This window comes from Cucurbita moschata, unplaced genomic scaffold, assembly GCF_002738365.1.
Source record: "Cucurbita moschata cultivar Rifu unplaced genomic scaffold, Cmos_1.0 Cmo_Scf00018, whole genome shotgun sequence".
Classification (NCBI taxonomy): Eukaryota; Viridiplantae; Streptophyta; class Magnoliopsida; order Cucurbitales; family Cucurbitaceae; genus Cucurbita; species Cucurbita moschata.
The window spans coordinates 3,813,010-3,835,829 of record NW_019268534.1 but is presented as its reverse complement, the minus strand read 5'-3'; the positions used below and the strand labels follow the sequence as shown (position 1 = coordinate 3,835,829).

Here is a 22,820-nt window from a genome sequence, read left to right as displayed (position 1 = left end):
TATAAAATTATTATGTTATAAAGTTTTAAAGTGGGACCAACCTTATAAAAAATAATTATTATTATTATTTTGAAAAAAAATAAATAAATAATAGAGGTGGCGATGGGAACAGAAGCACGTGGGAATGGAGCGGCATCCGTTTGGAGGATGTTGGGTTAGCGGTCGTCCCCTACCGGAGAAATATGGGTGTTTGGATGGGGGCGGAAGTTGTCCCCATCCCAGACAAACAAAAACCTGTTAAATACAAGCTAGTCAAACAACACACAATCATATTATTTGTACGACCGTGTCATTTCCATGTTTCCTACTAACCCAATCACACCAAAAACACATTTCATCTCACTATACTTTCTTAATTATTAGCATATCGTGTTGTACTGATCTGATACTCGAACTCTAAAAGTCTACATCGGTTGAGTTAGGCTGGGTTTGAAAAATCTTTTAGACCAACTTTAAATATTCGGTTGGTTGGATCAGTGACCCGAACAACCCAACCCACCCTCTATTTTTGGGTTGGATTGGGTTGAGTTGTCGGGCGGTTCTTTTTTATTATTTAAAAAAACATAATTATCCACAATACCTAAATCTCCGGGAGCACCCACGCGTTCAGTTGAGTTGGGTTTGAAATTTTTTTTGGACCAACTTGAAATTTTGGGTTGGTTGAATTGATGACCCGAGCAACTAAGTTCACAACCCAACCCAATCCTTTATTTTCAGGTTAGGTTGGGTTGATTTGTCTAGTTGTTTTTATTATATTACTACCTAAAATCACGTAAAGTTCAAAATATCAAACATTTACAAGCAAGTCAACACATCAATGACATTGGTTACAAACGTTAAATATTATTGATTTAAAATAGAGTAGGGTTGAGTTATAACCCTATTTTCGAGTTGGTTGAGTTGACCCGACTAACAAAAATGTCAACCTACCGACACGAACCGAATTTTCGATTAATATAAATTCAACCCAACTCAAACTAAAAGAAAATCCAGCCCAACTAAACCTATAAATATAGACGAGTGATATTCATCGGTTTGATTTCTTAGTGAGTAAGAAAAGCAACATGATAATGAAGATGCTTTTTTTGGGGGGGCGACGAGCGCCGATTATATCTTTCCTAAGCGGAAAGTCGATCCAAATAACGCTTTATAATAATGTGTTTAATACATTAATAATATGTAATTAATTAACTTTATAAACTTTATATTATAAAATTTAATTTTCTTGTCACACTAAGATTAGAAGTGTATGGTTATGCTTTCACTTTTTGGATGTCTCCTTCCAAGCTAAGTTTGGAATTTGTAGACCAAAGGGCTGGCTTGTTTGTGATTTCAAGGCAATGGTTTTAAAAATAAATAAATTAATTAATTTTAATTTATATCTTTTGCAATCTTAATAATTATTCATAGAAATTACAAAAAGCAAAAACTTTAGGGCTTTATGCTTTGCTTGCATTTGGTAAGTTAAATATACCACAATTTTACTTTTAAAAAATTACCATTTTCAACGCGTGTTTACCGTCACTTTTGGATAGTTAAATATTTTTAGTACAGTTTATAATTTATTTACGATAGTTAAATGATATTGGCTCCACGACTAGACTCTAAGCTCAATATTCTTAATGGATAGACTATCATAGTAAAATCGAACCTAGCAACGTTCGGTCTACGTTAATAAAAAATTGTAAGTGAACTTAGTATCAGAATGCTTACGAGCTTGATTAGATGAAATTATTTGCTACATGAATAACACGTACCTTATGATCGTGCTGTTTTTAGACTCAATGGAATGGAAGTCTAAATATCACGATCCAAGCGAACCAAAACCAACTTATTCAATAAAACATCGATGATGAAGACACGATGACATTATCGAGACCTGCCAATTTGTAATTAGTTATGAATTTATTAATATAAGAAATGAGGTGGAAATTTGTGATTGGTCAAGGTTTAGCATTAAATAAATTAAATTACTGACGTGCTTTTAAGGAGGCAGCCCCAGCAATCACATGCATCAGACATAATGATGTAGACTTCTTAAATGGAATTAATATATATATAGAAAATTTTATTTTATTATTTTAATTTATGTTTAAAAATAAATTATAAAATTATAATAAAACTGACAAACAGCTAAAAAACAATTTATATAAATGAAGCCGTTGGAAATTCAAAACTTCTCTATTTGGAAGTCCCCAACCAACCCGGGGGTCCTTTAGCTTTATAATAATTTTTAAATTAATTTTTATATACTTATTATTTATATAGTTTTAACTTTATTTATTTGGTTTTTTATTATTTCGAATATTAAAATTTATTGACGAATGAAGTAAAAATAAAAATAAAAATAAAAATAGTTTACCCAATATAATAATATCTATTTAATTAAATAAATTAATCATATCTAAACTAATATAAAGTTTTAGTTAGATAATAAAGAGTTATAATCTATTTTATTTGAATTATTATTATTATTATTTAATTTTGAGAATATATAATATGATATCTATTAAATTTAAATATTTAATATTCCTAAATTCCAAATTATTGTACAAAAATTGATAAATGTTTTTCTTTTTAAAAAATAAATAAATAAAATTTAATATCTTCTCTGAAAAGCCCAAGTGAGTCCTTTTCAAGGCCCAATAGACAAAAGGCCGGCCCATTTAAATTTTATCACTGTCTGTCACAGTTTCAATTTTAATTTAAATTATAGCGAATTTAAGCTCGGATGATAATTTAAAATATTTATGAAGGGAAATTACATTTAAAAAATGATGATTATTATAATTTATTTATTTTTTGTTATTTATTTATTTATTATAATTTAGCCTAAAATTGGATTTCATGTAACCAACATGCTTTGGAAGCAAACATCTAGAAGTAGCATAATACGACGTCGTATGTGTGCGAGGCACACGTGCTTCACGTGCTGGGGTCCAGAGACATGGAAATTAAAATCCGCTGCATTTGCGCACATGGAAGAAAGACGGTCCTCCATAATCACGTCCATCAATTTGGTTCCATCATTTCATCAAGATAGTCGGTCACGATGGATAACAAATATCAAAATTAACAAAATTCAACCAAGTACTGCCACGTAATAAATTAATATATTTAAAATCGAATTTATAAAAGACGATTCCGTCAAAATCTGAAAGCAATAGCAAGCACGTAGAGCCAGCCGAGTTTCGTTTCTGCGCCATAATTTTGATTATCTTGCTGAGCAGTCGACAGCTCCTCCCGATCCGACCTGCCATTGATTGATAAGCTAAAGCTTCTGTTTGTACTACACAAAGTGACGACAAAGCTTTCGGATTATCTCTTGAAAGCGGCGTTTATTTCTAGCATTTTAGGTATTTTTTTTTAGCTTTGAGTTGGCGCTGATTGTTTGCCCAGAAAAGCAACCTTTTCCGGGTTGGAAAGGCGCATTTCTTCTTACGGATTTTAACGTAAACAAATGTTTAATTAGTTTGTTTTTCTTCCCGCAAGATCGTGCTGTTCGAATTTTGTTCCCTAGATTGTTTTGCTTCTTATAAGTTCTGTTCTTGAGTGAATTCCGGTGGAAAATGCGGTATATAGAGATTTAAATGATGTTATAGAGACGATTAATTCATGAAATTTATAGAGATTTAAATGATGTTATAGAGACGATTAATTCATGAAATTTAGTTAGAGGTTCTTGATTGAGTACTTCCAAATATGTCTTCGATTCGTCGGAGAAAGGCGGTGGAAAAAGAACCCAAAATTCCGAAGGATGAAGATGACGGTAAGAAGGACAAGGTCGGCGGAAAAGTAAGGGAAGCTAAGGCAAAAAAAAAGTGGTCGTGTGTGGATAACTGTTGCTGGTTTGTTGGTTGCGTTCGTACGACATGGTGGTTCTTGTTGTTTATGTACAATGCGATGCCTGTATCTTTGCCGCAGTATGTGACAGAGGCAATTACAGGACCATTGCCGGATCCGCCGGGTATCAAATTGATGAAAGAGGGGTTGATGGTGAAGCACCCTGTGGTGTTTGTGCCGGGGATTGTCACTGGTGGGCTTGAACTTTGGGAAGGCCATGAATGTGCAAAAGGTTTGTTCAGGAAGCGTCTGTGGGGTGGCACATTTGGCGAAGTGTATAAAAGGTATTTGATAAAATGACCCTTCTCTGTACCTTTGGATTGTTAAGTTTTAGTAAATCTTCTACATGAATTAAAGAGTGATATATAGTTTGAGGTTTTAAGATCATTGATGAGTGTTGTGTGATTGATTCTTTAAGAATTCATCTGGATATTAATATTTTCAATGGACTGTTTGATGCTGTGTACATTCATAGAAATTGTTGGTTGGTGAATATGACTAAATTTGGTAGGCTTGTTGAACCTTGTTGATAAAATATCGTAAGACAAGAACACTTGTTTGAGATTCGAATCACTCTACAAGTAAGATCAATCATGTCAAGCTTGAATGATTCTAAACATGCAATCTAAACTACATAGATAACATACATGACTTTAAATAACCTCAAAATGAAAACTCTTAACCTTCCATGAGGCATTGACCATACTTAGCCACTATGTAAATTTAATCTATAAGTAAATAAAAGCCTAAAAATATACTAAAGAAACACCATAACTCTGAATGATAATTTGAACAACATTTCCTTTACATTTTTCTTGAAGTTTATCTTGCATGATTGATATCTTGGTTCATATAATTTTCTCGTGCAGACCTTCGTGTTGTGTAGAGCACATGTCATTGGATAACGAAACTGGATTAGATCCTCCAGGAATCAGGGTCAGGCCTGTCAGTGGGCTTGTTGCTGCTGATTATTTCGCTCCTGGTTATTTTGTGTGGGCAGTCTTGATTGCTAACTTGGCTCGTCTTGGTTACGAGGAAAAAACTATGTATATGGCTGCATATGACTGGAGGATTTCATATCAAAACACAGAGGTAATCATTTGGTGGAATACAATTTCATTGTTGATATAAATGGCATCATTTAGAATTACTAAATGTTTGTAATTGTTGGTTGATTATCTAAATTCTCAAATGATAAAGGTTAGAGATCAATCGCTCAGCAGGATAAAAAGTAACATAGAATTGATGGTTGCTACGAATGGTGGTAAAAAGGCAGTGATAATTCCTCATTCGATGGGTGTTTTATACTTCATGCACTTTATGAAGTGGGTTGAAGCACCAGCGCCAATGGGTGGTGGGGGAGGACCGGACTGGTGTGCTAAACATATAAAAGCAATTATGAATATTGGTGGGCCTTTTCTAGGTGTTCCCAAAGCTGTTGCTGGGCTTTTCTCTGCTGAAGCTAAGGATATTGCATTTGCCAGGTCTGACTCTATCACTTTGATTCCACTGTAGCTGAGTAATTTGACTGTTGTGTGTTGTCTGTGTTTCCATGGTTAAGGAAGAAAATTCCTCTTTCTATTGTAGGCACATGCATCTTGTCCTTGAATTTATAAGCATGGATGTTGTCTAGGGTGAACGGTGAACGTTTTAAATCAATTAACTCAAGTTGTCGATATACGTGCTTTTATGCTACAAATCATCCGTTGTAGCAAGTTGTGCAGCAATGTGTAACATCCCAAACCCTCCCAAACCCACTGTTAGTAGATATTGTCCGCTTTAGCTCGTTACGTATCGTCGTCAGCCTCACGGTTTTTAAAACGCGTCTACTTTGGAGAGCTTTCCACACATGTTCTCCTCTCCAACCGATGTGGGATCTCACAATCCACCCCCCTTGAGGGCCCAACCGTCCTCTCTGGCACACTGCTCGGTGTCTGGCTCTGATACCATTTACAATAGCCAAGTCTACCGCTAACAGATATTGTCCGTTTTGGCCCGTTATGTATCGTTGCCAGCCTCACGGTTTTTAAAATGCGTTTACTAGGGAGAGGTTTCTATACCCTTATAAGGAATGTTTCATTCCCCTCTCCAACTGATGTGGGATCTAACAATCCACCCCCTTAGGGGCCCAGCCGTCCTCGCTAGCACACTGCTCAGTGCTTGGCTCTGATACCATTTGTTACATCCCAAACCCATCGCTAGTCGATATTATCCGCTTTGGCCCATTACGTATCACCGTCAACCTCACAGATTTTAAAACGCATTTACTAGGAAAAGGTTTCCACAACCTTATAAGGAATGTTTCATTCCCCTTTCCAGCCGATATAGGATCTCGCACAATGTCAGAGAAAGAATGTCAGAGCATCCCTTTCTCTATACCAATAGTTTTAAGGCTCTAATTCTCAGCTTGTTGATTCTCCAAGTCTGCCTGGATGAACATCAAGTCACACTCATTTCCAACGTCGTTAAAAAGCTTTCACTTTTTTGGATCATGTATGTAGTTTCAAGGCTGCTCTGTAAACCAAAATGCGAACAGCTTTTAATTACTGTGGGTTCACTTCATTGACAATAGCTTTGTTTGATATCAATCTACAAACATTGAGTCCATACGTTTTTGTTGACTCAAAGAGTTCACATCTCTTGCTTCCCATAATGCAGGGGCATTGCGCCGGTTTTCTTGGACAATGATCTATTTCGCATTCAAACATTGCAGCATGTAATGAAGATGACTCGTACATGGGATTCGACCATGTCAATGATACCCAAAGGAGGGGATATTATATGGGGTGGCCTTGATTGGTCACCTGAAGATGACCATGTTCCCAGCAAAAGAAAGCTAAAAAGCGATGATACGCACAATGGTTATGGAGATACTTCTTCAAAGAAAGTTCACTATGGAAGGATGATATCATTTGGGAAAGACATAGCAGAGGCAGATTCATCTGAGATCGAGAGGATTGAGTTTTTGGTAAACCTCTTTTCTTTAGCATAATAATTTTTACTTTTATTGTATTCTACAACAAGAGCAAGGACAAATGTTACAAATAGTATTAGAGCCAGACACCGAGCGGTGTGCTAGTGAGGAAGGTTGGCCCCCAAGGGAGGTGAAGTGTGAGATCCCACATCGGTCGAAGAGGGGAACGAAGCATTCCTTATAAGAGTGTGGAAACCTCTCCCTACCAGACGCGTTTTAAAATCGTGAAGCCTTACGATTTTTAAAACTTGTCCTACTAGGGAGAGGTTTCCACACCCTTATAAAGAATGTTTCGTTCCCTCTCCATAATAATTTTTCTGTAGCATAATAATTTTTACTTTTATTAATCAATCCTTTGGTAACGTATAAATAAAAGCAAGCTTGCTCTCTCCTTGTATTGGTACATGAAAAACGAACCCAAATCAGTTGCCTTGATGATTTTCTTCAAGGAAGTCTTATGTTGTTCATCTTATTATCGTGTAGGATGCTATCAAGGGTCATAATGTTGCAAATACTACTTGCCACGACGTTTGGACTGAATACCATGACATGGGAATTGAGGGTATTAGAGCAATCTCAGATTACAAAGTTTATACAGCCGGATCTATGATAGATTTACTTCATTATGTTGCCCCACAATCAATGGAACGTGGGAGTGCCCATTTCTCTTATGGGATTGCTGACAACCTTGATGATCCGAAATATAACCACTACAAATATTGGTCAAACCCATTGGAGACGAGGTTAGAATCTTATCATTCTTGATTTTACTTAAATATATAGATTTTGATCTTGCCCCTAGGGGCGGCCCCCTTGCCATGGAGTCTCTAGGTCATACCCACTTAGAGGTTTGAAGTTCGAACCTTCAAGTGAGCTTAATACCAAAAACTCTTGATACCTCCCAAGGCCGAGCCTTGGGATGGGTATGGGTGTGTCCCGGATATAGGAGAGCAAAGCTTTAAATTCTGGTTTTCATAAAAAAGAAAATATATATAGATAGATTTAGGTTTCATAACTGACATTTCTAATACACAACATTTGAAGAAAAAAGGGAAGAAAAAAGGGCGAAGATTGGTGTAACAGCTCAAACCTACCGTTAACAGATATTGTCCTCTTTGGGCTTTTCCTTTTGAACTTTCCCTCAAGGTTTTTAAAACGTGTTACTAGGAGGAGATTTCCACACCCGTATAAAGAATGTTTCGTTCCCCTCTCCAACAAGATGTGGGATCTCACAATCCACCCCTTCAAGGCACAACGCTCTTACTGGCACTCGTTCCTGTCTCCCATCGATGTGGGATCTCAGAAACCCACCCCACTTCGAGGTCTAGCGTCCTTGCTGGCACATCGGACAATGTGCCAGTAAAGATACTAGCCTCCAAGGGGGCGTTTCCTTATAAGGGTGTGACCTCTCCCTAGCAGCAGACGCATTTTAAAACTGTGAGGCTGATGGCGATACATACCGAACCAAAACAGAAAATATTTACTAGTGGTGGGCTTGGACCATTACATGAGGAGCAAGGAAGGAACTTAATTAAAGGAGAAATCATTGGAGGAGATTGGATTGATGCGTTTGATCTATAAGAAAGAGTCTTTATCCAGTCTTATGTTATATTAAACTTTTGTACAATATCAAACTGCCCTGCAGATTGCCAAATGCTCCAGACATGGAGATCTTTTCTTTATATGGAGTTGGAATACCAACCGAAAGAGCTTACGTTTACAAGCTATCTCCTGCTGCCGAATGCTACATTCCATTCCAGATTGATACTGCAGCTAACGATGGTGATCACAATGGCTGTCTGAAGGACGGAGTCTACACCGTCGACGGAGACGAAACCGTGCCCGTTCTAAGCGCCGGTTACATGTGCGCGAAAGGCTGGCGAGGGAAAACAAGGTATAATCCTTCAGGAATCCGAACGTACGTTAGAAGAGTATAATCATTCTCCCCTGTCAAACTTGCTAGAAGGACGAGGCACGCAGAGCGGCGCTCACGTCGATATCATGGGAAACTTTGCATTGATCGAAGATATAATTCGAGTAGCAGCCGGGGCCGAAGGGGAAGATTTAGGAGGCGATCAAGTCTATTCTGGTATCTTTAAATGGTCAGAGAAGATCAAATTGGCTCTGTGATGTGATGATATGATCCTCTAGTTGGTAGTTGATGATATATGTTCTTCTGATATCATAATAGCAAATTCAGCATACAAAAACTACGGTATTTTAGGACTCGATTGATTTTCACCAGAAATGGTTGAACCCCAAATTTTACCATTCACCATTAGACATTAGAGTTATTATATCTTGATGTATAAATTAAATTATTGAAACAAAAGCTTGAGATTGTAAATTTTACATTTTCTATAACTTTTTTTTTTTTTAATGTTTAATTGTAATTATTTACCATCTTTGGCGCATGTTTTATTTTATGCATGAATGTGCGTCTATATACATAAACGTACACATACATTATTAGATAGAGTTATTAAGGATTTAACACCTCCTTATATGAAATGAAATTCGGAGGATTATTAAGATCAACCAAGAGATAAAAGTTATAGTTATCTAGGATCAACTCAGAGATAAAGTTATCTAGGGATCAATAGAGATAAATTATCTAGAAGTAAATTCATTAGATCAACCAAGAGATAAAGTTAGAGATAAAGTTATCTAGGGATCAACCGAGATAAATTATCTAGAAGTAAGATTCAACTGAAATTAACACCTCCTTATATGAAATTCGGATCAATTAAGAGATAAAAAGCTAGAATCAAAGATCTATATATGAAATTCGGATAAACCAAGAGATAAAAGCTAGAATCAAAGATGAAGATTTTGAACCGTGGTTCTAAATTTCTAACAAGATTTTGAACCATATTCTAAATTTGATTGGATGACTCAGATGCAATTCTATAATTGATGCTTGAATTTCAAGGGAAACGTGTTTCAATTTGAGATCTCAATTTGACCCATAATCTGTGGTATTTATATGATTTAATCCCGATCCCCTTAAATCTCCACAAAATTAAAATTTCAAGGGAAACGTGTCTCAATTTCATTCATAATTTGTGGTATTTATATGATTTAATCCCGATTCCCTTAAATCTCCACAAAATTAATTTGATTTGACCATTACAAAATTTATAAAATCGAAAATAATAAAGTTTTAGGTTGATATGTTTGAGTGGGCCTACATTTGAATCTTTTTGAAATTTTTGAATCTTTCGACATTTTTTAACCGTATAATAAGTCCAATTGAAACATTTGAAACACCTCATTCTTATCACAAAATAAGTGAAAGATAATCAACCGTCGAAAATATTGTTTCACCATCGACTATAAGGTTTGGCTCGACCAAGAAATAAAGAGCCAATAATTTTTTTAATGGACTAAAGTTTAATATTTTACGACAAAAAATAGTATTTGGATATTTTGTTGCATTTTATTATTTTTATAATATATACACCCACACGTACAAACAAATCATGTAAGAAATTTATAATATTTTATTCACACTAAAAAAAATGAATATATATTCTAATATATATAATAATATTTTAATCTTGCCATATGAGCATAGTCAACGGTAGTTGACCTGCATTATTTTTTAAATACTAAAAAAAAAAACTTGGGATATTTGTGAAAAGAAATAACTAGTTGGGAGGAATTTAAAAAAAAAATTACAAAATTGGTAATTCGACCTTAAAAATAATTTAATTTAATTTAATTTTTTTTGTTAAGATTCAGCCGAATTGAAAATATATTTTGAATTTGAATAAAATTAGAATATTATTATTTTAGAAAAAGGCGTTTGGATCCGAAATACGGATATACAGAGGGATAATCCGAATTTGCCCTTCAACAAATTCAAATTTCTCTGTTCGCGATCGATAACCATATATATATATATATATATGTATGATCATTTTGCAGATTGAGATTTTTGATTTTGGAATCTCTCTCTCTTTGTTTAGGTAATCTGCAGTTTTTTCTTTTCGCTTTTGACTCTTTCGTCTCCGGAAGCCGCAGAGGGACGAGCAAGAAGAAACGGTCATGGATGGAGGTGGCGCAGTGCACAATCGCTCAGTCGAAGATGTTTTCAGTGATTTTAGGGGCCGAAGAAACGGCGTCATCAAAGCTCTCACCGTAGGTATATTATTCTTTCCTTTTTATCGTTGTTGACTCTTTCTATGAGACGGAAAGAAACCAGCCGTGGTGGTAATTCATTGTATGTTTTTGCTGTTTTAATGGCTTTAGTACGTAATTTACGTCCTTCAACCTTGCGTTTCGGAGTGGATTGTTTTCACCTTCGTTGTTTTTGGTTGATTTTTTGCGTTCTTGTTTGTGACGTTTTCGTTTGGTTTTTGAGAGAAAACGAGGATAGAAGAAATGTGTTCTCGAATGCGCTACTCTTGGTTTACATGACTGTCGTGAAATTTTGTGTCTCAGTCTAGTTTTCGCCGTATAAGCGTTGAATTGAATTATGAATTTTTCTCCTGAATGCGGATCATATTTTTTTTGGTCAAGTTGTGTACATGCACGGCCGTCTACAGACGGTAAGAGATAAGAGAGAGTATAGGAATTGTAGCCAGAGAGCTCTCTTCCTTTGCCTGCATTTTAAAAATTGTTGCGACTACTCTCTGCAACAATTCTGGTGCTTTGGCAAGGCTGCAAATCCTACAAGTATATGTTCCTATAAGTTTGTTGACAACTTTTGTATCAATCGACTAATTTTTTGTTGGAATGAAATACTTGATAAATGTAGAATGAAAACTTATCTTGTTCAGGTAGTCGAGAGGTCTTTATTTGGTTTTATGTTATCCATATTTTGTGTCTTGCTGATTTTCTTGTTCAAGAAGGTCAAAGGGTGGACGCTTTATTTCTATAACTTTGATTGGGAGCTAGGAGCGGTTGGTTGTTTGGACCTTGGCTTTTGGTTACATTTGGGAGTTGTGAATATCTAATTCTCTTCAGTTTTATCATTGCAGATGTTGAAGAATTCTATCAACAATGTGATCCTGGTACAGTCCTAAATCTCTGTTTGCTTCTTCTTATCTAAGCCACGAATTTATTGTGTATGAAGTTGAATTGTGTCTCCTTGTTATCTGCAATGTCAGCTTTTGTCCCCATCCCCATTCGTTTGATTTAATATGCATTCAATTCGTCCATTTTTCTTTGGTTAAGTTCTAGATTTTACGTTCTTGGTCTTTTGTTTAGAACATCCTTTCTAGCTAATTAATTTATAACGGTTATTTGGTGCTTACAGATAAGGAAAATCTATGCCTGTATGGATTTCCAAATGAAGTATGGGAAGTTAATTTACCTGCAGAAGAAGTTCCTCCAGAACTTCCAGAGCCGGCGTTGGGTATTAATTTTGCAAGAGATGGCATGCAAGAAAGGGATTGGTTGGCTTTGGTTGCTGTCCATAGTGACTCTTGGTTGCTCTCTGTTGCCTACTATTTTGGTGCGAGATTTGGATTTGATAAAGCTGATAGGTACTTCGATTTTGAACTTTGTTCATATAGGAGGAGTCCTTTCAACAATCATGATGGATGATCTTGCTAGAAAATGTTTTGCCTTGTTTTTCGATGCAGGAGGCGGCTTTTCAATATGATCAATGATTTGCCCACTGTATTTGAAGTAGTTACAGGTCTTGCGAAGAAACAAGTCAAGGAAAAGGCATCAAGTGCGAATGGTAGCAAATCCAAGTCGAGCCTTAAAACGGTATGTGGATAGGTCTTCAGTTTTCAGTTGGTTGACAGATTACTCTATTTCTGAATGCAATCTTCTTGATTTCGTATCTGTACCAAACGATGTAGCTTAGATACTTCCCCACCCGCTTCGACATATAGAAAAAGAATTGAGCTGGGGCAATGATATTAGTTATGATAGGTCTTCAGTTTTCAGTTGGTTGATAGATTTCACTAGTGGTACTCTATTTCTGAATGCAATCTTCTTGATTTCGTATCTGTACCAAACGATGTAGCTTTGATACTTCCCCCCGCCTCGACATATAGAAAAATGATTGAGCTGGGGCAATGATATTAGTTATGATAATGCTTATCGCTCCGTTGGACAGTCTCCAATCCTTCAGTTTGTCAACTGTCTTAATTTGTGATCAATTTAGTTCATGCCTGTACCTGTGGCTCACCATTTCCCCTCCACCTAGTCAGCGTAGAAACCAAGCAAGGATGGAAGATACCCTATAGCTTACTTATTGGCGTGATGCAATTTACATGATCGAACCGAGCAAGGATGAAAGATACCCTATAGCTTACTTATTGGCGTGATGAAATTTACACGATCGATCGCTTGTATGGTTACTTAATTCTTTCCATGTTTCAACTGTTTTCAGAGGGAAACTGAAACGCAAGGAGTGTATGTGAGGCAGCCGCTGGCAAGGGAAGACGTAGAGGCGTTGTACGAAGAAGACGAAGATGAGCACGGCGACACCTTGTGTGGGGCGTGTGGTGAGAATTATGCAACAGATGAGTTTTGGATTTGCTGTGATATCTGTGAGAAATGGTTCCATGGAAAGTGTGTTAGAATAACTCCTGCAAAAGCCGTGCACATTAATCAGTACAAATGCCCATCCTGCAGCAGCAAAAGAAGCCGCATTTAAACAATGGGAAAGGAAATTTGTGTTTTGATAATGGAATCACAGGGCAATTGCTTTGTTGGCTTTTAAAGCACATTTCAGGTTTTTCCAGTTTTCTGCCTTCTCAGTTTCTATGTAAAGTCAATATTTCTATAGTCTTTTAGATTGCCTCTTAGTCTTCTTTCCTTTTAATGCTCCGTAGTTACAAGTACTCGGTGATTAGGAGATTGGTTTTTTTTTTTTTTTTTTTTTTATGGAATAAATAGGCTAATCCGAGCATTCTTTTTAGATCCAAATTCTCGTACTCACGTCTAGCTAACTTGAACAAAACTCATCAATTAGATACAAATTCTTGTACTCACGGCAACTTAAGTATAGCTCACGAGTATTTCTTTAGATTGTAATTCTCGTACTTATAATCTGAGTATAACTCATCAGTATTTGTTTAGATTCAAATTCTCCTACTCACGGCCAACTTAAGCATAACTCACCATTAGATTGTAATTCTTGTACTTAAACTCGACCATAACTCATCTTGTTTAGATTCAAATTCTCATACTCACGGCTAACTTAAGCATAATTCACTAGCATTTCTTTAGATTGTAAATCTCGTACTTATAATCCGAGCATAACTCATCAATATTTGAGCAGAACTCTTTAGTATTTCGTACTCACAACTAACTTAAGTATAATTCACCACTTGTATTTCTTTAGATTGTAATTCTCGAGCATATCTCATCAATATTTGTTTAGATTCAAATTCTTGTACTCACATTAAGCATAATTCACTCGTATTTGTTTAGATTCAAATTCTCGTGCTAACTTACGTAAGCATAATTCACCCGTATTTGTTTAGATTCAAATTCTCGTACTCACAGCTAACTTAAGCATAATTCACTCGTATTTGTTTAGATTCAAATTCTCATGCTAACTTACGTAAGCATAATTCACCCGTATTTGTTTAGATTCAAATTCTCGTGCTCACAGCTAACTTAGGCATAATTCACTAGTATTTCTTTCGATTGTAATTCTCGTACTTATAAATAACTAGAGCATAACTCATCAGTAAATTCGAATTCTCATACTCACAACTAACCTAAACATAACTCATCAGTATCTCTTTAGATTCGGAATGCTGGTACTCACGACTAACTTGAGCATAATTCATCCGTATTTCTTTAGATTCGAATTCTCGTATTTGCGGCTAACATGAGCATAACTCATTGATGTTTCTTTAGATTCAAAATCTCGTAATTCAAACCAAAACTAGAAACTTCTAACCCAGGGTCCCACTACACCATTATAATTTCAATTATCATTAACTACCCAATAAGGTATAGGCCCACTTATATAATACATGAATGTCTTTTCTGGTCGTTATGATTAATGTTGTTGAAATCTTCATTTATACAACAACAATCTCTTAATTCATCTGGATAATCTCCAGTTCTTCAATTTTTTCTTAACTCCATGAAAAAAATACTCTAAAAACATAAATATAGTGGGGGAAAATGGAAGAAAAAAGCTACCAATTTTACAGCAAGTAATTATTTCTATACATTTTATATATGAACATTGCCATACCTTGCATTACATCAACAAAAAGGAGAATTATCAGAGACAGTTCCAGAAAATGACGTGATCATCATCATTATCTTCCTGCTGTTTGTTTGTTCAGCTTGTTAATCCCTCTCGATTCTTGGTTGATAGCCGTTTCAAGAACTCATATGTAGTGATCATTGTCGTTGCAGACATCGACATCGACGCGCATCGCGGCGCCAACCCTCGGTAGCACGCCGTCCACCCGCCTTCCCTCACCAGATTTCTCAATGTCTGTCCAATTGTTGGCCCTCGTCTACCATTCTCATCCCCATCCAAAACTTGCAATCTCGTCTTGATTGTATCGAGGGGCATTGTTATCAGAGCTGAGATACTCCCTGCCATGGCTGCGCTCGCGCCCTGTACTGCGATCACCGTCTTGGAATCCGGTCTGTAAACGATTGAACCTCCATTTTCATTGCCTTCATCAAGCTTCTTTGAGTAATAGCATCCAATTCCGCCCCATACTAACCGCTGTGCTACATAATAAGAAGCCCACCACACTGCATTCGACGGTGCATATGTCAAAATCGATATCCCGAAACCTCGATACAAGCCTCGGATACCATCGGCATTGAGGATCTTACGGAATGCATCGACTCCATTAATGTAACGAGTCGAGGAAGGATTAGGATTGTTGAAATGAGTTTGAACCATGAGTCTCTGACTCACAACATCAACAGGAGTCCACACAAGCTGAGCAGCCATTGCAGCACTCAATCCAGCAGCTGCATTAGCAATGGTAGCGGCAGTGGCCTCTGGAAATCCGACTCTAACAGTGGCAGTCCCTACATAGCTCTTAGTAAACTCAAGAGCTCCCATGTACAGAGCCCTAGCCGGGATAGTCCCCATCAGAGAAGTCCCAAATCCACGGTAGAGAGCTCGGAAACCTTCGTGCCGGACAAGGTGGAAGGCGGTTCTGATGCAAGAAAGCTGCGAATGAGCGACCTGTTGTCGAGTTTTCAACACTACCATAGGGTAAAGAGACGCAGAAACACCTGAAAACAACGCCGCACCGAGGAAGAAGAATTTGGATTTATCGAGCATTTGCCAATCGATTTCGGCCGGAATATGAATCTCCTGCGGCGATTCTTCCTCCGCCGCTCCTAAATTCATCTTCGCCACCTTTACAAAGCTTCACTGAAACAAAAAAAAAAAAAAAAAAAAAAAAAAAACCAGAAACAGAACGGAAAATGAACGATCGAGATTTTTCTAAACTTCAAAGCTCAAATCTCCGGCGCCAGTTCTTCAGTCTACAACCGAATCTAGAAAACGTGTGACGAAGAAGATGAAGGTGAACTGTACAAAATTTTCGATTAATATACAAATTTGACAGAGACGGATCTTGAATTATTCAATTCGGAAGAGTTTTTTTTCCTCTTGTGGAACCAGGTTTTCGATGGAATACAATCGATGACGTATTGTTCCACCATTTCCAGGTGAAACGAAAACATCAACAGCAGAAGAATTTTGTCGCGAACCAGAGGAATTGAGATTGAATGTAAGAGGGAATTTTAGGGCTCCGATTGGGTGGCAATGGCGGTCGGAGATGAAGAAGGGAAACCGGATGAGCGTGGAAAGAGGAGTGAGGCAAACATAAAAGGAGGAAAAGATGACTGACACGTGGCGGTATTGGATTAGGAAAAATGGCTTGCTTTGCTTCTTTAGGGTTTTCCATCTTTGTTGGGCCGCAAGGCGGCGGGTCGTTCGAACTAATGAGTGACGTGTAAACCCTATCCATCGAGACCGTATTTCCGGGTTTTTATCCTCTGCGGCGCATGTACTTGAAACTCCACCAATCATATTTGATTGTTTTACAAGTTTTTTTTTTTCTCTCTCTCTCTCTCTCATTATAAGTAAAGCTTTTACAAATCTTATGGAAATATATTTCACCAGTATCACTTTCATCATTAGTAGCTAGACGGGGTCAAGAAGGTAGCCTATAACTAGCTCGTTGGTTTTATGCGCATAGCTCGTCTTAGTCGATCTCAATTTCTTCACCATTGAAGTCAAGAAATTGACATTGTTGCTACCTTTCAACGGTGTTACTATCTAGATCTTTCTCACTTTTGTTGTTGCTAGTAATATCACTATTGGCAAGGAGAATACAAGAGTTTGTTTTTGTGTGAGTTTTACGACAATTTGGTTAACGTTTTTTTATAGAATAATAGTTTGGAAACCTCTCGCTAGCCTACACATTTTAAAAACAGGAAAAACCTAAAGAGAACAATATCTACAACGGTGGGGTTAGACTATTACAAATGGTATCAGAGTCAGACACAGGGCAATATGCCAACGAGGATGTTGACCCCTAAGGGGGTAGACACAAGGCAGTTGCCCAACGTCCCTGATGGGGGTGGATTGGGGGATCCCACATCGATTGGAGAAGGGAACGAGTGACAACAAAGACACTAACTAAGCCCTGGAGGGGGTGGATTGTGAAATCCCACATCGGTTGGAGAGGAGGAAGAAACATTATTTATAAGTGTGTGGGGAAACCTCTCCCTAATAGACACGTGTTGAAAACTTTGAAGGAAAGCCCAAAAGAAAAAACCAAAATAAGACAATATCGGTTAGGAGTATTACAAGAATAATGATGGCATAGGCTTTCTTTCTAAGTTATTTGTTATCTTTACCAGAAAATAGAAAGTTTCTTAGACGCTGTCCTTCTCCATGAGTCTGCTAGCACTTCACTAATTTCCTTTCTTCTTGTGAATCCAATCACTAAAGCATCTGATGTTAGCAATTGATTGCAATGTTACTAAATGGACTAACCTGCAAGGACCCAAATACAAGCACCTATTATAGAATAACAAGGGCAGCTATAAGTAACCTTTTTTTATGGTGATTGAAACAATTAGCCAAGTTTGAAGTTTAATTAAAATTAATACAGGATGCCAAATTTAGGGTAAAATATGAGATTTTACCCAAAACTTCATTCTTCATCCCTATATTTTAGTTATAAGCTACCTTCTTGGCCCCATCTAGTTGAAAAGAATTTAGGGTAAAAGCACGATCTTAAAGAGATATTATTCATACGTGTAAGATACAATCCAAAGAGGACGATTTGAATACGTAAAGTAGAATCGAGAAGGTTTTTCTAATTGGAAAGAGTAGCTACACAAAGGCCTTAAGGGAATGGATAGATGAAGCTATAAGATCACATTCGTAGAGCCAAACAGGGGCTTTGAACAATAAAGCCTTTTGAGGGACAATAATTGATGGAAACTTGTGATAAAAAAACAGTGACCCAACAACAGGGAAGATAAGAACCAGGAGGCAGACAAGACAGTGAAGGAAACTTGTGATTTATATTGATAATAATTATGAACTCAGTTACATTTTTGTAGCGTAAAATGCCAATATACATCCAACGTTTCCCTCTAAAGTTGCCTAAGTTCAGTCCCCAGAATTCTGCATAAGCTCAAACCACTGCAACACAGGAAAAAAGAGCATTAAAACAAGCAAAAGGAAAAGAGAACTCATCTGATATGAGAGCCAAGTTTTTGCCTTTGGTTTTGTTTTTACCTGTCTCAGAAGATCTCCAAGAGTCCTAGGAAGAGCTTCGATGTTCCTTAGAATTATGTAATATGGGAATGGAAAGGAATCCATGTACTTTGAGAACTTAATATTTCCACCTTCAAAAGAAGCTTCCTGAAAACCAGAGAGTTCGTAGTAAATGGGAAGAACATTTGAATCTAAATCCTCGGAAAGGAAGCGAAGTTATCGAGCGAAAAAAGGAATACCATGAGGTCCATGATGGACTCTTGCGGACTATCGAGAAGCAAAAACGCAACCATACGTTTCCGACTTAGAATATCCCTCACGTAACGTTTCAAGTTTTCCTGTTAAAGGAAAAATGATGTTTATGAAAATAATCCAATGAACAGTTCATGTCTCAAAGAACAGGAAAAAAAAGTATTAGACTGCCAATGTTTTGTCCAGTGACAATAAATAATAACTGAGAAAGTGCATCACCTTCTCATGAAATCGTCCATCTGCAATTACTAAAACAAGCTGCTGTAAGGGATTGAATCCAGATGGAAGACGTGCTTTGGTGACTGCGTTATCCAGTGTGTCGTTCAGATATTTCAATAGGTCGACAACAGGTTCATCGGTGATGCTGTTCTCTTGTTTGAATGTTAAATTGGAGATCATCTGTATACACATTCATCAGATATAAAAAGGGTTTGAGTGTCTGATATATTTTAGATACGGCGTTACGGCGTAAGTGTAACGAAAGCATAAAGAGTCGAACATTAAGCAACAGATAATTCAATACCTGGACACCAGCCTCTGCCGTGAATGCGTGATCAAAATCATGCAGTAACCTTATGTTTCCTTTCTTCCCGAAGCTTGCAACTGCTAAGCTTCCCATTTCTAGTTGGGACATGGCGCGGCATACAGTCACTAAAGCTTCAATGGCGACATCTCCACAACAACTTTCAGACATGCTCCGGGAATCATCCACGGCGATAACAATTTGGTAATCACGTTTGTTCGGCCTCGTCCTTCTCATCCATATCTTATCTTTGCGATAATGACTTGCTATATAGGGAATGACCTGAATGCATTCCAAGCAATAGATTGTTTTTAGGAGTTTCTTTTGAAGAAAATGACAAGTTTAAGAGAAGATTGCATAGAAGATACCTTTTTCATATTGATCCTCTTGCCAGTTTTGTAATCCCCCTGGAGCTTGCTGGCAAGAGTTGGCTCCATGACGAGACGCAGTTGTTCGGCCAACTCCTGAGATAACCTAGTCGTGCGCAGTTCGTATTTCCGCCAGAGAGAGGTTGCATTATCTTTCAGCTCATTAGGGACTACTTCAGTATCGTTCACTTTCCCCAACTCATCATCACTGACAGAGAGCTTTTCAAATTTACGCATTGGCTCATTCAAGTAAGTTCTATTGACGGATACCAAATTATCCGAAATGGGTGTAGAATCACCATCTTCAGTTTTATGAATTTCTTGAGATTCCTCTTCAGTTGGATTCTCCAAATTTGAAACAGGTACGGGATCATCTACCGTGCTCTTATGAATGGAGGAACGACTCAAAGCATGAGTTCCAAGATCTTGTTTCTCAGACTCCATTGGCTCAGCGATGTCAGACTTCATGGCAGCAGTACTATCGTTGTCAAAATTATTATCATTGGCAGCTCTATCAATCTGCTCCGATGTTGCGGGTCCCATTGCCTGAGCAGAACCCTTTTCCAATTCAGAAACAAATCCATACTCTTCTGCTTCTTCGTCCTCCATCTCATCTTGTACATCTGCATTATTTGCCTCAAGATCAACCGAAACTCTTGCTCTTTCCTTCCACGTATTCAGTGCATCACCAACATTCCGATAAGGATTCGGTTGCATTTTCTGAAAAGACGACGCTTCACGCTGAGGCAATTGAGTATTTAAAGGATCATCAGAGAATCGCCCACCACTCGATGAGTCTGCTGCCAAGATATCAGTCTCAGAAGCATCACCACTAGGCATGCCTCTTGATGGAGCACCATCATTTTGTATTTCATTGCTTCTAGACAAGCTTTTCTCAAGGTCAATATTCCTAGAGTTTGACGACTGCAAGCCACCGTTTGGTCGAGTAGCAGATTCAGCATTTTGCGCGTTTTCACCTGCCCCTGTTGCATCATTCATTGGTGCCATTGCATTCAGTTGATTATTTTCCTCACGCTCACCATCCTCAATGTCCATTTCAGAGGTTTCACGCTCGGTCTCAGCTTCAGTCATATTTTCATCTATTGGATCGGTCACATTCTCCTCGACATTCCCGTTCTCGGTACTGTTTCCATCCTCTTCAAGATCATCTTGCACAGAAGATGCATCCTCTTTTTCATCCATCTCCAGATCTGAACATTCATTTGACTCTTCATGCTTCGATTCTGGTGGTTCAGAAAATTCTTGCTCTTTATCTAATTTCATTTCCTCATCTTCCTCTCCATCGAAAGAGTCAGGATTAATTTCACCTTCATCATTCTGTTCTTTTTGTTCATCATTATCTGTCTTACCATTTTCATCTGCAGAAGCCGAAAGTTCATCATTGGCTCTAAGTTCAGAAGGGCCAACATCCTCATTCTCAACTGGAGGCACTGATTCAACTTTTTCATTCGCATTATCGGGACATTCATCTTCGTCCTTGTTACACATTTTCTCACCAACTACATCACTTTCAGCTCCTGTTTCGCCCAGAGCGGACTCCAATTGCTCATCTCCATCATCTTCATTGTCCTCCTCAGAATCCTCACTAACACTAAATGTTTCTGCATCAAAATCTTGCTCCATTTCAATACCTTTATCATTTTCACTTGGGTTTTCATTTGGAGCATCTAGCTCACTTGCCTGAAGAACAAATGTATTATTAGAAAAATCAATAAAGAATTGAAAATAACAACAAACAGTAAGTCTGATTATAAAGGAAAGGGCCTTGTACGATTATGCATAGCATACCTTCTCATTAGCACCAAGCAGCTGATCCTCATCCATCATCTGGTCACTCACATCATTTAATCCTGCACCCTCTCCCATACCAGTTCCACTCGCGTCTTGAACATGTTTATCCGTTCCATCATCGTCTGGATCTTTAGTAGGAATGCCAAATCCTTCAGAATACAGATTAGCTAAGACTGTTGCTAGCACATTGGTTGTTACTGATACCTGGCATTGAAATTTTTTAAGACCATAAAAAGATGACCTAAGAAGATTTGAGATAAACGGTGGTAATAAATGAAATGCAAATGCCACTGATTTACTTCAAATTGTAAATCAATGTTCATGATATATGGTACAGCATGATTTTTCAGTTGAAGGGATATAATTGAGTTACGACAAACCTACCGAGCAATTGAAGTCAAGTACGTCTTGTAGCAGACGCTCACCAATATCCTTCATTAAGTCTAAAAGTACATGTAATTGCTCAAAGCAAGCGCCTAATTGCAACGGCAGTATGTGATTTTCAGGGAGAGAATTGCCCTCGAGTTGTGTACCAGAAGTATAAAGCAGTTTATCCTGAACACAGAACTCCAAATGAAAAAACCAGGCCACGATTTTAGAAAGAAAATGTAGAAAAATGAGAGAGAAATATCAACTTACAGCAAAAGAGATAGTCTTGAGAAGCTTTTCACATAAAATGTCCAAGCTCAAATTTTTCATAAACAAGCCCAATAAAGATTCCCAGGAAGTAACATTCCCTATATTTTCTGCAGGCAAACTATTCTCAGAGCAGGATGAATTGAAATTTTCCAATGCGCTGAAAATGTGTCTGAAAGTGTCATCAAGAGCTTCATTAAATCTGCTACAAATCTCGGAAAAGTTTTCACCAATTCTAGTACTGCTTCCTGCCTCCAGACCAGATCTGAACTCTTCCTCAACAAGACTCGACTGCAAAAAAAAAAAAAAAAAAATTAAATTTTCAAATGACCATCGTTGAGAAGCGGAATTCACTTACGAGCATCTGGCATCGGTCAACAAGAAATAACGGGGATGAAAAATTATTTAAGGCAAACCTTCTCAAATACTTCATTAAAATGACCAATCAGAATATTTTCAACTGAGCTTTGATTAGCAACACGCTTGGACAAAGCAGAGTGATGCTCCCTGAAGATATTGATAACTTCAAAATTCTGAATGACAAGCTCTTTCATTTGTTCTGTAACAACGTATGGTTGCAAGACACTAGCAGGTGTAGATATAACTTCCTTCTGGCCGAGAAGGCAATTATCAAGGCATTCCTGCAACATGGATTTCATAAATATAGAGCAACAATCACTGCATCCAAATAATACAAAATGAAGTATTAAA

The 22,820-nt window shown here is 37.4% G+C and overlaps 4 protein-coding genes across 4 annotated transcripts in view; 2 read left to right on the top strand and 2 right to left on the bottom strand.

Moving 5' to 3' along the window:
* The first annotated feature begins 3,166 nt into the window (after nt 1-3,166).
* On the top strand, nt 3,167-9,107 carry LOC111456080 (phospholipid:diacylglycerol acyltransferase 1-like). Its single transcript, XM_023097817.1, is given in 7 exon segments — nt 3,167-4,127; nt 4,713-4,935; nt 5,044-5,327; nt 6,502-6,811; nt 7,301-7,560; nt 8,463-8,745; nt 8,747-9,107. Coding segments are annotated over 7 exon segments (1,986 nt in total). The 5' UTR covers nt 3,167-3,702; the 3' UTR covers nt 8,948-9,107.
* A 1,632-nt stretch (nt 9,108-10,739) lies between these two features.
* On the top strand, nt 10,740-13,696 carry LOC111456082 (PHD finger protein ALFIN-LIKE 3-like). The gene is made up of 5 exons (XM_023097819.1): nt 10,740-10,964; nt 11,803-11,835; nt 12,081-12,309; nt 12,409-12,538; nt 13,170-13,696. The coding sequence occupies exons 1-5, from the start codon at nt 10,868-10,870 to the stop codon at nt 13,434-13,436; spliced, it is 756 nt and encodes a 251-aa protein (XP_022953587.1). The 5' UTR covers nt 10,740-10,867; the 3' UTR covers nt 13,437-13,696.
* A 1,139-nt stretch (nt 13,697-14,835) lies between these two features.
* LOC111456081 (solute carrier family 25 member 44-like) lies at nt 14,836-16,787 on the bottom strand. The gene has a single exon (XM_023097818.1). It carries the CDS (start codon nt 16,125-16,127, stop codon nt 15,087-15,089), a length of 1,041 nt encoding a protein of 346 aa, XP_022953586.1. The 5' UTR covers nt 16,128-16,787; the 3' UTR covers nt 14,836-15,086.
* Nucleotides 16,788-18,303: 1,516 nt separating this feature from the next.
* The window catches only part of LOC111456078 (midasin), a 43,736-nt gene continuing 39,219 nt past the window's right edge, over nt 18,304-22,820 (bottom strand). The window contains exons 69-78 of the mRNA XM_023097816.1: nt 22,526-22,750; nt 22,113-22,400; nt 21,858-22,028; nt 21,471-21,677; nt 19,662-21,362; nt 19,294-19,575; nt 18,990-19,169; nt 18,758-18,856; nt 18,540-18,665; nt 18,304-18,443 (exon numbers count right to left, since the gene is read on the bottom strand). Coding sequence (XP_022953584.1) covers nt 18,411-18,443; nt 18,540-18,665; nt 18,758-18,856; nt 18,990-19,169; nt 19,294-19,575; nt 19,662-21,362; nt 21,471-21,677; nt 21,858-22,028; nt 22,113-22,400; nt 22,526-22,750 — 3,312 coding nt within the window. The 3' untranslated portion in view covers nt 18,304-18,410. The remainder of the gene's footprint in view (nt 18,444-18,539; nt 18,666-18,757; nt 18,857-18,989; nt 19,170-19,293; nt 19,576-19,661; nt 21,363-21,470; nt 21,678-21,857; nt 22,029-22,112; nt 22,401-22,525; nt 22,751-22,820) is intronic.

What these genes read in the sequence shown, in the direction of transcription:
- LOC111456081 (XM_023097818.1), bottom strand. Translation starts at nt 16,127, where the DNA reads ATGAATTTAGGAGCGGCGGAGGAAGAATCGCCGCAGGAGATTCATATT.
- LOC111456082 (XM_023097819.1), top strand. Translation starts at nt 10,868, where the DNA reads ATGGATGGAGGTGGCGCAGTGCACAATCGCTCAGTCGAAGATGTTTTC. An exon ending in GGATTTGATAAAGCTGATAG is followed by an intron (nt 12,310 to 12,408) that starts GTACTTCGATTT and finishes TTTTCGATGCAG; the next exon opens with GAGGCGGCTTTTCAATATGA. An exon ending in CCAAGTCGAGCCTTAAAACG is followed by an intron (nt 12,539 to 13,169) that starts GTATGTGGATAG and finishes AACTGTTTTCAG; the next exon opens with AGGGAAACTGAAACGCAAGG.